Source organism: Entelurus aequoreus, linkage group LG10 (genome assembly GCF_033978785.1).
Source record: "Entelurus aequoreus isolate RoL-2023_Sb linkage group LG10, RoL_Eaeq_v1.1, whole genome shotgun sequence".
NCBI classification, from domain to species: domain Eukaryota; kingdom Metazoa; phylum Chordata; class Actinopteri; order Syngnathiformes; family Syngnathidae; genus Entelurus; species Entelurus aequoreus.
Window position 1 is genome coordinate 27,384,212 of NC_084740.1, and position 16,617 is coordinate 27,400,828.

The window sequence follows — 16,617 nt, forward strand, 5'->3', positions numbered from 1 at the left end:
TTGTTAAGTACATAACTCCACATGTGCTCATTCATAGTTGTGATGCCTTCAGTGACAATCTAAATAAATAGTCGTGAAAAAAAAGAAAACGCATTGAAAAGGTGTGTCCAAACTTTTGGCCTGTACTGTATATCCATTCAAACTGGAACGACCTGCTGGTGTTAATGTTTTATATTCGAGTGGTTTGGAATTAATGTCAGTTTTTCAAATGTTTGCAAACACACTGTTGTCCGTGCCTGAAATGTGATTGGCGGAGAATGAGAAAGTGTTGTTGTGTGTCCGGCGGTGAAGTGCGGCCTCACGTAGATGAAAGTGTGTACACTGGAGGTAAAACCTGTTGGAATTGCGCCATTTGTTAGCAAAAGATTGGTAATGAAAGTTAAATGGCGTCGGATGTTGTGTAATTTCTTCTGGGGGGCTACAATACATTTTGTTACTTATGTTATTATGGGGCGGTATAGCACGGTTGGTAGAGCGGCCGTGCCAGCAACTTGAGGGTTGCAGGTTCGATCCCCACTTCCGCCATCCTGCCGTTGTGTCCTTGGGCAAGACACTTTACCCACCTGCTCCCAGTGCCCACCCACACTGGTTTGAATGTAACTTAGATATTGGGTTTCACTATGTAAAAGCGCTTCACTTCACTTAATTAGTTTTCAAGTAAAAACAACATATTTTCAAGGTGTGGAGGTAATAGAAATGCTGTGGCGGTCCACCACATTCAATTACATTAAAGTTGAACCCTGTATATATACACACACATACAGAGACATATTAAGGCTGTCAAGCGAACTAAATATCTATTTGCAATTAATCACATTTGCTGCTAAGTTAAAGGCCTACTGAAACCCACTACTACCGACCACGCAGTCTGAAAGTTTATATATCAATGATGAAATCTTAACATTGCGATACGCAATACGGCCGGGTTAACTTATAAAGTGCAATTTTAAATTTCCCGGGAAATATCCGGCTGAAAACGTCTCGGTATGATGACGTTTGCGCGTGACGTCACAGAGTTTGCGGAAATATTGGGACACCATTGTGTCCCAATACAAACAGCTCTGTTTTCATCGCAAAATTCCACAGTATTCTGGACATCTGTGTTGGTGAATCTTTTGCAATTTGTTTAATGGACAATGAAGACAGCAAAGAAGAAAGCTGTAGGTGGGATCGGTGTATTAGCGGCTGGCTACAGCAACACAACCAGGAGGACTTTGAGTTGGATAGCAGACGCGCTACCTTGAGTACAGCTTTCTTCCAAACATTTGATCGCTTGCCCGTCCGTGCGTGCCGCTATGTGCATGTCACGTACGTAACTTTGGGGAAATATATCTGGATGAACTTTGCGGAAGTGAACGGTACTTTGGGCTGTGGGATTGAGTGTGTTGTGCGGGTGTTTGAGTTGTATTGGCGGGTTATATGGATTTGTGGTATATTAAATATAAGCTTGGTTGTGTTGTGGCTAATAGAGTATATATATGTCTTGTGTTTATTTACTGTTTTAGTCATTCCCAGCTGAATATCAGGTCCCACCCGCCTCCCACAGCATCTTCCCTATCTGAATCGCTTCCACTGCCCTCTAATCCTTCACTTTCACCTTCCTCATCCACAAATCTTTCATCCTCGCTCAAATTAATGGGGTAATCGTCGCTTTCTCGGTTCGAATCGCTCACGCTGCTGGCGTCCATGATTGAAAACAATGTGCAGATGTGAGGAGCCCTTAAACCTGTGACGTCACGCTACTTCCGGTACAGGCAAGGCTTTTTTTTTATCAGCGACCAAAAGTTGCGAACTTTATCGTCGATGTTCTCTACTAAATCCTTTCAGCAAAAATATGGCAATATCGCAAAATGATCAAGTATGACACATAGAATGGATCTGCTATCCCCGTTTAAATAAGAAAATCTCATTTCAGTAGGCCTTTAACTTCTAACTCATGTACTACGATATTATGTTAATGTTTTCATTCTTCAGTGCTGAGCCAATGAGTGAAGAGGAAAGCTACTTCAAGCCCAAAGTTACCATGGTAGCATGGGATCGTCATGACAACACGGTTATCACAGCTGTCAATAACCATCTCCTCAAAGTGTGGAACTCCTACACGGGACAGTTGTTACATATCCTAAAAGTAATTTATTTATTTAATTGAACTAATTTAAAAAAGCACTGAAGAGCAAAGCAACAATAACTTTGCTGAACCTTGTTTTCAGGGCCACGAGGCTGAAGTGTTTGTGCTTGAGCCGCACCCCTTTGACCCTAGGATCATCTTGTCGGCCGGCCATGATGGAAACGTCTTCATATGGGACCTTCTGCAAGGGAAAAGGACTCAGCACTACTTCAACGTGGTACACCACAGAATGTTGATAAGTTCGTCTGCAGATTAGGAGTTTAACAGTTTAGTTTACTTTATTTTCTTGTGTCCTGTCTGCAATTTCTTGTTCAGATTGAGGGCCAAGGTCACGGTGCAGTTTTTGACTGCAAATTCACACCCGACGGTCATCGTTTCGCCTGCACAGACTCCCATGGACATCTGCTCATCTTTGGCTTTGGTAGTTCAAAGCCATATGAGAAGGCAAGAAAAAATATCTTCAAGAGAGTTTTTTTCTCCTAATTATGTAGAATGCCTTCGCACTGAAAACTGCAACCTGTGTAGCTGGTGAAAATCCTGCCTAATTCCACTCTTGTTTTTTTTATTTTTCCTGGTCCCTTAAACAGCTTCCAGACCAGGTCTTCTTCCACACAGACTACAGGCCACTTATTCGAGATGCCAATGGCTTTGTGCTTGATGAACAGACACAACAGGCCCCCCATTTAATGCCCCCGCCTTTTTTAGTGGATGTGGATGGAAACCCCCATCCACCAAGGTAGACTGTATAGCATCTGTTGTTTAGCACTTTTCATGTTTTCACTGTAAGGTAGTCATTTTCTCATGTATTTGGATTTACATTTCTGTGACTTTCCAGGTACCAGCGTCTTGTTCCGGGGCGGGAGAACATAGCAGCTGAACACCTGGTTCCTCAGTTGGGATATGTTGCCACCAGTAAGAATAGATCCAACTGTATGCATGTATTTATATAAATAATGAACTTTAGCTGCAGTAAAAAATGTAATAAAGCTCTGTGGGTAAAGAGTGGAGTGTTATCCACGGGTTGCGGACAAGAGCCTGCCCCAAGTGGAGGAGTTCAAGTACCTTGAGGTCTTGCTCATGCGTAAGGGAAAAGCGTATCTTGAGACCGACAGGCGAATTGGTGCGGCGTCGGCAGTGATGCGGACTGCACCGGTCCATAGTGGTGAAGAGTGAGCTAAGCCAAAAGGCAAAGCTTTCAAATTAACGGTCAACCTACATTCCTATCCTCACCTATGGCCATGAGGTTTGGGTTGTGACCGACAGGACAATATGGTGTATACAAGCGGCCGAAATGAGCGTTCTCCGTCGAGGAGCGAGGCTCCCCTTTAGCGATAGGGTGAGAAGCTCTGTCATCCGAGTAGGGCTCATAGAGTAAAGGTGCTGATCCTCCACATTGAGATGAGCCAGATGAGGTGACTCGGGCATGTAGTTATGATGCCCCCCAAACGCTTCCCTGGGAAGGTGATACTGCACGTTCGAGCGGTAGGAGGCCAAGGGGAAGACCAAAGACACATTTGAGAGACTATGTCTCCCAGCTGGCCTGGGAATGCCTTGGTATCCCCGGGGGGAGCTGGGAAGAGAGAAGTATAGCTTTCTCTGCTTAAGCTCCTGCCCCCCAACCCGATCCCAGATAAGCGGAAGAAGAGGAATGAATGGATGAACAAAGGTGTCTTTGAAGAAGCTGACCCCTGGCGTTTGTTCAGGTGATGGCGAGGTGGTTGAGCAGGTGATCAGTCAGCAGACTGCAGAGCTGGAGGAGATTTCATTAAGACGCAGCAACCTTCTGGATGAGGCCATTCGACAACTTCAGCAGCAGCATGACCGGCACGTTCAAGGTGCCGTGGCCACAGGGGCAGCTCCTCTTCCGGCACCAAATACGCCACGTAGAGGTATGAGCTTAAGTTTTTTGTTTTTTTGCATTTTTCAGTGTAAATGAAGAATCTTATCTATTTTTCATTGCAGTGTCTGTAAACGACCGGGCAGACGTGCAGTCCCCTTCTAATGTTGGTCTGCGGCGAAGCGGGCAAGTGGAAGGTGTCAGGCAGATGCATCAGAATGCACCTCGCAGTCAGATGGCCACAGAAAGGGACCTGCAAGCCTGGAGACGCCGGGTGGTGGTGCCTGAACTTCCACCCAGCAGCTATAGGTAGACTCCCTGATATTTGCAGTATACTGCATCTAAACAGGCTTCCTATAAAGTTGTAATAATGTTTTACACCGCTACACTGCCTTATAACTAGGGGTTTCCCCTGATACAACTTTTTCACTTCCGATATTGTAGCCTTGAGTATTGATGTGATACGATATCAGCACAAACCATACATACTTTATTATTTTGAAATGTGGAATGTTAGAAAAGGCTTGATCAAGGAAAATTACTCAAAAACATTTGTAGGGGAGAGCAAGACCAAATTACAGGTTGCTAGTCTGTTAGGTGCTGTTAAAATACAAGACAAACAATAAATAACATGTTAAACTTAAGTACCATTACGAACAGCAGTGCGACTTTGAAAAAACAGTGTAAGCTATTGGGGCAGATTCAATATCCTAATGGCCTACTGGTAAAAACATATTTTTTACTCTTATTTGTCCTGCTCTTGTGTGACCGAAATATCTTCCCTAATGGCAGCAGGTTGACCAGGTTGAGAGCTGTCTGCTACGACTTTTTTGCTCTGGCGAAGCTCCAGGGCGGCCTATAATCTTCTCCGCAGTCCTGATCACACTCTGCAGGGCTTCCGTGTCTGCAACAGAGCAAGCAGCAAACCACACAGTTATACAGTACATTACAGTACATTAATAAGCACTGGATAAAATGATACCTGCGGTTTCTCCTCAAGTTGGGTCCTCCGCAGCACAAGAAGGAAGGGGAGTCTCTGCTGTGCCTTTTTGACCAGTGCAAAAGTGTTGACAGTCCATGTAAGGTCCTTCGAGATATAAGTTCCCAGAAACTTAAAGGAGGCCACATTCTCCACACATGCTTCATTTACTACAAGTGGGTCATGTTCCCCTTGTTGTCTCATACAATCTGTCTCCTTGGTCTTTGTGGTGTTCAGCCTTAGGTAGCTTCTGTCGCACTGTCCTGCCAGAGCCAAGCCCTCAGGGGAGCCTGTGCTGAGTGACATGGTGGAGTAGCAAAGTTGACCCACCTTAATAACCTGAGGTTGGTTCAGTAAGGTTCTCCACCAGGATGTCGGGGATGATGGTATTGAACGCCAAGCTGTAGTCGAGTTCTGGGGGAGGCAGGCTTTGATATATTGGAGAACAAGCGTTTCAAAACACTTCATAACCACAGCTGTCAGTGACACTGGTCTCTACTCTTAAGTGTTTTATGGCTGTCTTCTTTAGGACCGGAATGACAATGGCTGCCTTAAGACAAGGCAGGACTTGGGCTTGTGCCAGGGAATTAAAGACGTATGCTGGAAGTTGAATGGTCATTTGTATTTGAGCAGAGTAAATCCTCTTGTCAGTTATCCACCTTCTTTGTGTCGATGGGTGCAGACAGGGCCACTGGCTTACACACCGGCTGCACAGTCAGCCTTGCGAGTGGCTACGCGCTAGTGAGAAGCAACACAAGGCAAAAATCTAAGTTTATTGCGTTTGATATAAATATTTATTATTATATATTATAAATTAAGTGTTTAATTTGGTCCCAAAATAATGCATGCTTACAGTAATATCGTTTATCGGCAATAATTTGTGGGACAATATATCTTCCAGCAAAATGTATTATCGGCCCTGGCCTACGGACAGATTTGTTTCTGGATACTTTCTAATGCGCTTCTGCCTTGGAGACCTTGTGTCTAAGTAATATGTAAATATAGCTATTGAGTACTTGTTTTTTTCACAAATGTGTTGTTTAAGACTGCAATATTCGTCAATTAAGGGCACTTATTACTTATTACAGTCTACATTGTGTGCTATTGTGTGCTTAGCGATTGTGTAGCTGCTAGCTACTAGAAGCTTATAGCCTACCATGTTTACTTTTTGTAAATGAATACACAAGAAACCAACCTTGTGTGCTTATTGAGGACATTGAGATTATAACTTGCTGCCCAGCTTTGCACAAGTAAACGTGCTGAAGAACTGCTTGTATCGTAGAGATTCAATTCAAGCCGATATCATCTGATATTAGTTTTTTTTTGTTGGTATCAGACCATTATCAATATCGGATCAGGATACCCCTACTTATAACTGTGTCTAAAAAAATAAATGTTGGTTTATTTCGTATTGATTGTCTTCCAGGGACTTAGTAGACATCAGGGTTGCCAAAGGAGATGAGGAGGTGGCGTTATACAACATAAAGAAGAGGCGCATCATGTACAGCTGTCGAGTAGGTGTCAAATACCCTGATTATCTGTCAATCAGTGCACTAATGCATAGAGACACAACCATTAACACAAGCAGTTTAGGGAAAGGCTAGTGTTCTTATCAAATATGCTCTATAACTTTGGCATCAACACTAAACTATTTGCATTTACCGTTCCCATCTCTGCAGGAGGATTCTGACGAAGAACCTCCCATTTCAAAGCGAGCACACGGCCGCAGTGATGCAGGGCTGGAATACATCGAGCTGTCGTGTGAAGAGGGAGAGGAGACTGCAAGCTCCGACGCACACACCGAGGTATCCCATTCGCCACTCTCTTTTGACTTTTTTCCAGAATAGGGTTTACAGGCAGCCAATGTCATTTCATTGTGTGGGCTGTCTCTCCAGGACAATGACTTGGATGGCAGTGAACTGGAATCCTCCAATGAGGAAGAGTGGAACAGTGACAGCCCAAGGTATTTTCTTACCACTTTTATTTATTAATTTTCTGTCAAGAATTTTAATATTAAGTTTTGTTTGCTTTGCTTTTGTCTTCTAAAATGATGACTTAAACAGCCACTCATCCAGTGAATACTCAGACTGGACGGCAGATGCCGGCATCAACCTTCAACCGTCGACTCCTTTGTCGTCGCGAAAACGAGTGCGACGCCAGCTCAGCAGTTCGGAGGATGAGGAGGAAGACGTTGAGGAGGAGGAAGAGAAGCAGCAAGCGCAGCAGCACCAACAGCAGAGCGACGAGGAAGAAAAAACTGGGACAAAAGGCAAAGAGAAGTCCAAGAAATTGAAGAACAAGTCTCCCAGAGTGAGTTGTCAGACTTTTTAGCAACTTGACTAAAACACTTTGCAGAGAAACCATGGTGATTTCTTTCTTATATCCTCTCACTCCAACCAGAGGCCAAAAGTCAGACCGTCAATCAACAGGGAGGTGTCCAATGAGTTTCGTCCCTCGTTGTGGATTACCGACGTCATTCCCAGGAAGTCTCCTTTTGTTCCCCAAATGGGTGATGAGGTGTGTATTTAAAAATTTCCCGGTATGGCTAGAAAAATATCTTATTTGTAGTTCAGTCGACTTTCGGCACATCACGCTTCGAAGTTCGCGGCTTAATTCTATTGCATTTTTTTTTGTAGCTTTCTTTAGGCATATTCTTGGCCTAAATAAAACATTATTTATAAAATGACTAAATCAGCTACAAATACCAATACTGTAGTCATATTGGCCACTAGATGAGACCATGGTTCCTAAGGTCAGTACTCTTTAGGAAAGTCTTATTTTCTATTATCAGTACAGTTTTACGGTAGTTTCTAATATTAAGCTTACTGCATTGGATTAAACAAATATAAAGTTGACTTACTGTTGTTTCATGTTTCTGTGGCTCTCATAAATGTTGAAAACTGTACAAGTTTTTCTATGCTGTGTTTATGAAAATATTCAATTCATAATTAATAATTCTTACTTCACAGAAATTCATTTACTGCGGTTAGAGCTAACTACCAATAATGAGGGATGACATTGCTGAACCTACACCATAGAAGTTACATAAGGCACTGCTAGTCATTTTTTGGTTGCACAAGTTCACATCTAGATAATGAAAAAACACATGCTAAAGTTAGCTTACCCTGTTGCTGTGCCTTAATTCTGGGAACTGCAATGTTACTACATTCGGTAGTGCAAAAAGTGAATATGCAAAATGTGCGGTTTACAGTGTGCGGCTCAAGAGGGGGCGCCAGTGATTTGTTTGCATACCCCTTAAAACAGGCCTGGGCAATTATTTTGACTCGGGCCAAATTTAGAGAAAAAAATGTGTCTTGGGGCCGGTATATCTATTTTTAGGATAACTAATACAAAACCTCACACTAAAGTCTAAATGAATGCTAAAAAAGTTATGACAGACTGCCTTAAAAACGGAATAGAATTTAAAAAAAATTCTATGAACGATACAATCCTGAATATTGAGAACATACTAACGTCACACCCCCTCTCAATCGACATATTTTACAATCAAGCCAAATGCAACAAACACAGCGAAATATGAACGTGAAGGGTAAAAAAACAAAAAACATCTACAATCTGATATATGTGATATATCACTAAGCTTTAGAACTTTCTTGTAAAAATCTCCTTCCACGTCTGTCCCTGACACCCACCTTTCAGGCTGGCCGCTCTGGAAACACTCTGTGGAAACGCTCCCCACCCACACTGATTGGTGCCTCGTCTGACCTGCTGTGACGTAGATTGCCATAGTAACTAGTAGGGTTGTACAGTATACGGGTATTAGTATAGTACCGCGATACTAATGAATCATATTCGGTACCATACCGCCTCTGAAAAGTACCGGTCCGCCACACCTAAGATTTTTTGTTAAAATAAAGCCAATAATTAAATTTTTTCTGGTCCCCTTTATTTAGAAAATTATCAAAATAATATTGGTATCAGGACAACACTAGTCACTAAAATATCATGCAAAAGCGCAGATTCCAACCATTGAAATATGTTGTAAAGTTCAAGACTTATGGTAATTTGAAAACATCACTGCACATCATAATGGCAGCTACACTTTCCATCTTAAAGATCTAAAAAAAATATTTGGGAATGTCCAGCGGGCCAGATTGAAAATCTTAACGGGCCGCATGTGGCCCCCGGGCCTTAATTCGCCCAGGTCTGCCTTAAAAAGTACGTAATTGCATCTATGGTTATACCCCAAAGTCACCACGTTGCTGCAGCTCTTTGTTTATTTTTTATTTTATCCTGTTGGATAAAATTAATCTCTGGGGCAGTGCTGTTAAAGGGGAACTGCACTTTTTTGGGAATTTTGCCTATTGTTCACAATCATTATGAAAGACATGACGACAAATGGATTTTTTTTTTTTAATGCATTCTAAATATTAAATAAACGTAAATAAAAGTCCACTTACAGCGGAGCCAATAGGAGGTCTTCTATTCCGCCCATAAAATCCAATAAATAACCATCCAAAAAGCGTCAACAATACTCCACTTACATTTTGTGACTTGAATATTAACCAAGTTTTAGTGATATTGTTATTATAAGCGCTAATGCAGACAAACTATTTATAGCGGCGACGTGATCACTTCCTGTGTGCCTATGTTTATCATCGAGTAGTCTGCTGTTTCCTCGCTTCCTTGCTTCTTGAAAGTTTTTTGTAGATCATAAATCATGCCTCTCACATGGAAAATTGATGGCTGAAGATATAATCCGACAAATTGATACACTTTGATAGCCATTTAGGACTCGGAACTGGCGAGAACGACAAGAAAAGACGCATGGTCCCCCCCACCCACTCCCACCTTCTTTGCGAGGATTATGAATAATTTTTCATCTAATTTGGAATGTATGAACATCCTGGCAGTCGGCATCCTAATGACAGCAGACATGGTACAGTAAGTGATGTTTCATTATGTTTGTTGGCTCTCACGAAGTCTGCAGTGAGTAATAATGATGAAAAAAAATAAAGCAAACATCGTAAAGCGTTTTTGAAAAATAATGCGCCGCGTATGCTTAAAATGATCAAAATATATAAATATTAAATGTTATTATAAATGTGCCCGTTACTACATTACATATATACTTACATCATGTATCCGTTCATCCATTTTCTACCGCTTGTCCCTTTCTGGGTCGGGGGGATGCTGGAGCCTATCTCAGCTGCATTCGGGTGGAAGGCGGGGTACACCCTGGACAAATCGCCACCTCATCCCAGGGCCAACACAGATAAACAACATTCACACTCACATTCACACACTAGGGCCAATTTAGTGTTGCCAATCAACCTATCCCCAGGTGCATGTCTTTGGAGGTGGGAGGAAGCCGGAGTACTAAAACCCTAATGAAGGTGTTTGGGTGTTTTTTTTTAAGGGATTTATAGGCAGAATTGAGCGGCTACCTTAGGCTACATTGTAAACGGACTTTAGATCGTATTTCTTTAATATTTAGAATGTATAGAAAAAATAACATCCATCGTAATGTCTTTCATAATGATTGTGAACGATAGGCAAAATTCCAAAAAAGTGCAGTTTCCGTTTAAGGAAAAGAGGGCACGGTAGGGTTAATTATTTCTCTAGTATTATTAGATCAGATCAGAGCCAACCAACCAATTGCATCTTTCTTTCAGGTGATCTACTTCCGACAGGGCCACGAGGCTTATGTCGAGGCTGTAAGACGAACAGAACTGTATCCCATCAACATGGAGAAGCAGCCCTGGAAGAAAATGGAGTTGCGGGTAAGACAAGCAAGGCTGTAACAAAAAAAAATAGATGCAGTGTAGTAATAAATTGTTTACATTATTTGTATTTGACGTTTTGCTTCTCCCTTCAGGACCAGGAGTTTGTGAAGATTACTGGGATCAAGTATGAAGTCTGTCCTCCAACACTCTGCTGCTTGAAGCTGACTCTAATCGACAATGGCACGGGCAGAATCACTGACAAGTCCTTCTCTGTCAAGTAAGCTATTATCTTGTGTTAACTAATGATTCTACGACAAACTGTTTTTTCGGGGTCCAGGTATTCTTTTGACAAGAAGAATACCAACTGATTTACTTTTTTGCAGATATCACGACATGCCGGATGTAATAGATTTCCTGGTGCTGAGGCAAAGCTATGACGAGGCACTGCGTAGAAACTGGCAACCAAGTAAGTCGGGTGAGCATACTTTTTACTTGGCATTGTAGGCGTGGCACTACAGGTGTGGTTTTGTCCCTATTTGTAGATGATCGGTTCCGCTCAGTGATAGATGACGCCTGGTGGTTTGGCACTATCGTTTGTCAGGAGCCGTACCAGCTAGAATACCCAGACAGTCTCTTCCAGTGCTTCAAAGTCCGGTAGGTGACAACTAGGGATTGGCGATATGGCCTAAAATAAATATTGCTATATATATTGCAGCTTCCTGCGATACCAATATATATATCACAATATATTATTTGGCATTTAAATTATAATAGAACCATTTAAAAATGGGTTACAAAGTTTCCTAATTTGGATGCTGACATGCGGTAACAGTTTGTGTCATTTCCAGTTGTTATTTTCTTGAAACTTATTAATCTACTTGTTGATTTACTGTCATAGATGGTTACTTTCTGCTGTAACATGGTTCTTTCTACACTACTGTTAAAATGTAATGAGCATTTATTCTTCTGTTGTTTTGATATTTTACATTAGTTTTGAGTGATACTACAAATTAGGGTATCGATCCAATAGGGATCCAATAGGGATCAGCATTGGTCATACCAATGCTGATACTTCAAATTTTCAAGATCAATGAATGATTCTATTTTTGACCATAATTGTAATCAGACATAAACACAGTATGACTGTGTTACAATGTCAATTATATATTCAAATTATTTATTATTGACTCTGATTTAAATATCCCTCAAAGCCTCATTGTGTCCAGGGACTTATTTCCTGAGTTTGTAAACGATAACAAACAAAAACATTTTTTTGGATAATAAATATCAATCCAACCACTGTAGTATCGACCAAATAATAATATACTTGGTATCGTTACTGTCAATATTTGTATCCGCTCACCTTTGTTTACGTTCAAAAGCTTTAACTTGCTGTTTGCAAATCCTCCTAGTGTGTGCATTTTAACATGTTTAGCTATTCCTTGTCCTTTGGGGATGATACTTGTAAAGGAACATAGTTCATTTGTTGCCATGTAAGCCAGGATTGCTGACTTAGAAGTGGTTTTGCACTGTGGAGGGATCTTAGCAGCTAGCGTGAATGTTATGTTGGGTTGAGGACGGGTTTGTTCACCTGTCGCTGTCAAATTTGCATCCCATTCTAAATTTTATATGATTTATATTGTCTGTATCACGCAACCCTAGTTATGAATGAAAGATAAACAATGCAGACGCTTTCAACTGACATTAAATATATTTTAGTAAAATAAAGTTGGTTAATAACTTTTTCTGTTTTTTACTAGATGGGATAATGGTGAGAATGAGAAGCTGAGTCCTTGGGATGTGGAACCCATTCCAGAGGATGGTAAAGCTCCGCCATTCTTGCTTGCTTTGTCAACCTTCTCTGTAGTTGTTTTGTGTTAAAGGCCCACTGAAATTAAATTTTCTTATTTAAACGGGGATAGCAAATCCATTCTATGTGTCATACTTGATCATTTCGCGATATTGCCATATTTTTGCTGAAAGGATTTAGCAGAGAACATCGACGTTAAAGTTCGCAACTTTTGGTCGCTGATAAAAAAAGCCTTGCCTGTACCGGAAGTAGCGTGACGTCGCAGGTTGAAGAGCTCCTCACATTTCCCCATTGTTTACACCAGCAGCGAGAGCGATTCAGACCGAGAAAGCGACGATTACCCCATTAATTTGAGCGAGGATGAAAGAATCGTGGATGAGGAACGTGAGAGTAAAGGACTAGAGTGCAGTGCAGGACTTTCTTTTTTTGCTCTGACCGTAACTTAGGTACAAGGTCTCATTGGATTCCACACTTTCTCCTTTTTCTATTGTGGATCACGGATTTGTATTTTAAACCACCTCGGATACTATATCCTCTTGAAAATGAGAGTCGAGAACGCGAAATGGACATTCACAGTGACTTTTATCTCCACGACAATACATCGGTGAAGCACTTTAGCTACGGAGCTAACGTGATAGCATCGAGCTTAACTGCAGATAGAAACAAAAGAAATAAGCCCCTGACTGGAAGGATAGACAGAAGATCAACAATACTATTAAACCCTGGACCTGTAACTACACGGTTAATGCTTTCCAGCCCGGCGAAGCTTAACAATGCTGTTGCTAACGACGCCATTGAAGCTAACTTAGCTACGGGACCTCACAGAGCTATGCTAAAAACATTAGCTATCCACCTACGCCAGCCCTCATCTGCTCATCAACACCCGTGCTCACCTGCGTTCCAGCGATCGACGGCGCGACGAAGGACTTCACCCGATCATAGAAGCGGTCGGCGGCTAGCGTCGGATAGCGCGTCTGCTATCCAACTCAAAGTCCTCCTGGTTGTGTTGCTGCAGCCAGCCGGTAATACACCGATCCCACCTACAGCTTTCTTCTTTGCAGTCTCCATTGTTCATTAAACAAATTGCAAAAGATTCACCAACACAGATGTCCAGAATACTGTGGAATTTTGCGATGAAAACAGAGCTGTTTGTATTGGGATACAATGTGTCCCAATACTTCCGCTTCAACCATTGACGCCCGGGAAATTTAAAATTGCACTTTATAAGTTAACCAAGCCGTATTGGCATGTGTTGCAATGTTAAGATTTCATCATTGATATATAAACTATCTGACTGTGTGGTCGGTAGTAGTGGGTTTCAGTAGGCCTTTAAAACAAACACATGTTCCCATAACTCTATTTCACAAACACTCTTGACTTTGGTGATAAGCGGACTTCTCAACCATTTTGTTTTTGCTGTGTAGCCGAGGTACCGGAGACCGAGGGAGGGAGCATCCCTGTGACACCAGAGGAGATGAGCGATTTGATGTACAAGCCTCTACAGGGAGAGTGGGGAGTGAGGAATAGGGACCAAGAGTGTGAGCGAATCGTCTGTGGAATCAGCCAGCTCATCACTGTTGGTGGGTATTTCTAAATCCGGCACTGTTGAAAATGTTGATGTTAAACTAAAGCTCATTTTCTGTTTATTTCTGCCACAGAGATGTGTGCCCCTTTCTCTGGTCCTGTAGACCTGATCCAGTATCCCACCTACTGCACTGTGATCGCTTATCCCACTGATCTGGACACTATCAGGTTGCGACTGATGAACAAATTCTACAGGTTTGTGCCATCAGTTCCTTTCTCGCCATTTAAAAAGTCCAAATACGGGAAGGCATGGCTCGGTTGGTAGAGTGGCCGTGCCAGCAACTTGGGGGTTCCAGGTTCGAGCCCCGCTTCTGCCATCCTAGTCACTGCCGTTGTGTCCTTGGGCAAGACACTTTACCCACCTGCTCCCAGTGCCACCCACACTGGTTTAAATGTAGCTTAAAGATGTAGATAATGGGTTTCACAATGTAAAGCGCTTTAAGTCTTTAGAGAAAAGCGCTATATAGATATATTTCACTAATAACACATCCAGTGTGTGTCTGATTGAGATTCGGTGCTTTAATAATGGTCCGCAGGCGCCTTTCAGCATTAATCTGGGATGTCAGGTACATTGCACACAACGCACGCACTTTCAACGAGCCAAGGAGCAAGATTGCGCACTCTGCAAAAATCATCACCAATGTCCTCCAGAAATTTGTGAAGTAAGTCCATGACTTCTCTCTCTTTGGCCTTGTCATACTCAAACAAATGTTCCATCTTTGCAACTTCACCCATTTTCTCCTCCTCTGCAGTGATCCAGGCTGCACAGATATCATGGAGATTTACAGTGTCATTGAAGAAATGGATGAGGACGAGGAGGTACATCTAATTTCTATATTGTCCAATTGTGATCGTTTCTATATATATGTATATGATTAATCAATCAAATCAAGTAATTCAGTTTAAAAAGAGCTTCAAATTATATTTCATTAATCATTTAATAAGTGTAGCTAATACAAATTTATAAAATCCAGACCACATGTAGTGCCCTGTTATGCGAAAATTGTTTCCACACGGCCACTGCGACAGGGCTGAAGAGTTGCAGCGAACAACGGAAGTTTTTTTATTTATTTTAAATTTTACCGATGCCCATATGATGTTTGTTTCTTAGAAAAAGAATGAAGGTTTTGCCAAGCAGAAATATTTGTATCTATTTCAACTGTTTTCCCTAAAACACACATTAGGGCAGGGGTGGGCAATTCATTTTTACCGGGGGCCGCATGAGCAACCCGAGCACTGCTGGAGGGCCACACCGACAATATTTCAATAAAATTTTGCTCAAATTATTTTTGATATACCGTAAGATAGATAATAATAATATTTTATTTAACCTAACTTATCTTTATACAAAAGCAGATGGCTTTTGATGGTTTTATTTTTAACACTTTCTTACACAACACTTCCTGATGTATATTACAATACAAAAATTTCAATTTCTGTCACTTCATCCTGCATCCTCTTTGTTGTGAACTAGCACGCCTGTAAGGTGATTGGCGAAGAAGGAAGAAGCGTTGCTGTTGCGGAAATGAGGAGTGAGGATTGGTTTTCCTTTTGGAAAGAACGAGATAAGTTAAACTGTGTTAGTATAGCATGCTCAATAAAAGTTTAAAAAGAGCGTCAGACTTGGTGTGCACTTCTTCTGGACGCTACAATTGATGTCACAAGTGGGATGAAATGCCTCCCAGTTCGCCTTGCCATCAAACCTGGGAGTCTTCATTGAGGGCGGAATTCCCCCCGTGGCAAGCAGCGTGGCTGCACCTGTAAACGCTCTCTCTCTCTCTCTTTGCAGCGAGCTCCTCACGTGGCACGTACCTCCCGATGACGTAGCACACAAACAGTGCAGTATGCGCAAAGTTTTACTTCTGCCACCAATTGTAGCGTCCAGAAGAAGTGCACACCAAGTCTGACGCTCTTTTTAAACTTGTATTGAGCAAGCTATACTAACACAGCTCAACATATCTCGTTCCTTCCACACGCACGTCTCCTCACTTCTCATTTACGCAACTCAAGAAGACAACATATACTTCAGCAGGTCGTTACACTATATTCTTTAAACATAGCAACGTGTGTACCACAAATAAGCACACGGCTTTACTTGGCAGTCCATGTCTTTTTTAAAACACGCCATTCGTCATCAACTTTTCTCTTTTTAGCGTCTCGGGGATAACCGGGCATCACTTGTCGCTGTGCGTCTTCCCTCACAGGACATACGCACATATAACACTTTTCAAAATAAAAGCAGCACAGTTGTATTGCACGCACGACAAAGATGTTTTTTTTAAATGTATGTTGTATTTGTGATTGCCGCTGCGCGCACGAGCATACGTCCACACGGAAGTAATACAAATAACGCTTTTCAAAACAAAAGCAGCACCGTTGTATTGCACACTCGAAATAGATACTTTTTTAAAATTATTTTGTAATTTATAATTGGCCTCACGCGGGCCGGACAGGGACGTACAAAGGGCCGGATGCGGCCCGCGGGCCGCAGAATGCCCAGGTCTGCATTAGGGCTATAAAGTGTGTTATCTGATTACTTGGATAATCGAATAAACTAATCAACAGATTACTCATTATTAAAATAATAGATAG

General features: G+C 41.9%; 1 protein-coding gene across 5 annotated transcripts in view; it reads left to right on the top strand.

Moving 5' to 3' along the window:
- Positions 1-16,617, top strand: part of brwd1 (bromodomain and WD repeat domain containing 1) — a 47,211-nt gene that overhangs the window by 14,366 nt on the left and 16,228 nt on the right. For 3 of the 5 annotated variants that reach the window (XM_062060459.1, XM_062060457.1, XM_062060460.1), the window contains 21 exons: positions 1,975-2,128; positions 2,211-2,345; positions 2,444-2,572; positions 2,716-2,864; positions 2,964-3,040; positions 3,832-4,017; positions 4,091-4,274; positions 6,371-6,458; positions 6,624-6,749; positions 6,840-6,907; positions 7,008-7,254; positions 7,345-7,461; positions 10,581-10,688; positions 10,784-10,908; positions 11,015-11,106; positions 11,174-11,285; positions 12,392-12,453; positions 13,866-14,021; positions 14,100-14,220; positions 14,562-14,687; positions 14,778-14,844. In XM_062060459.1, coding sequence (XP_061916443.1) covers positions 1,975-2,128; positions 2,211-2,345; positions 2,444-2,572; positions 2,716-2,864; positions 2,964-3,040; positions 3,832-4,017; positions 4,091-4,274; positions 6,371-6,458; positions 6,624-6,749; positions 6,840-6,907; positions 7,008-7,254; positions 7,345-7,461; positions 10,581-10,688; positions 10,784-10,908; positions 11,015-11,106; positions 11,174-11,285; positions 12,392-12,453; positions 13,866-14,021; positions 14,100-14,220; positions 14,562-14,687; positions 14,778-14,844 — 2,629 coding nt within the window. The remainder of the gene's footprint in view (positions 1-1,974; positions 2,129-2,210; positions 2,346-2,443; positions 2,573-2,715; positions 2,865-2,963; positions 3,041-3,831; positions 4,018-4,090; positions 4,275-6,370; positions 6,459-6,623; positions 6,750-6,839; positions 6,908-7,007; positions 7,255-7,344; positions 7,462-10,580; positions 10,689-10,783; positions 10,909-11,014; positions 11,107-11,173; positions 11,286-12,391; positions 12,454-13,865; positions 14,022-14,099; positions 14,221-14,561; positions 14,688-14,777; positions 14,845-16,617) is intronic. The other 2 variants (XM_062060458.1, XM_062060461.1) reach the window with 1 other exon arrangement.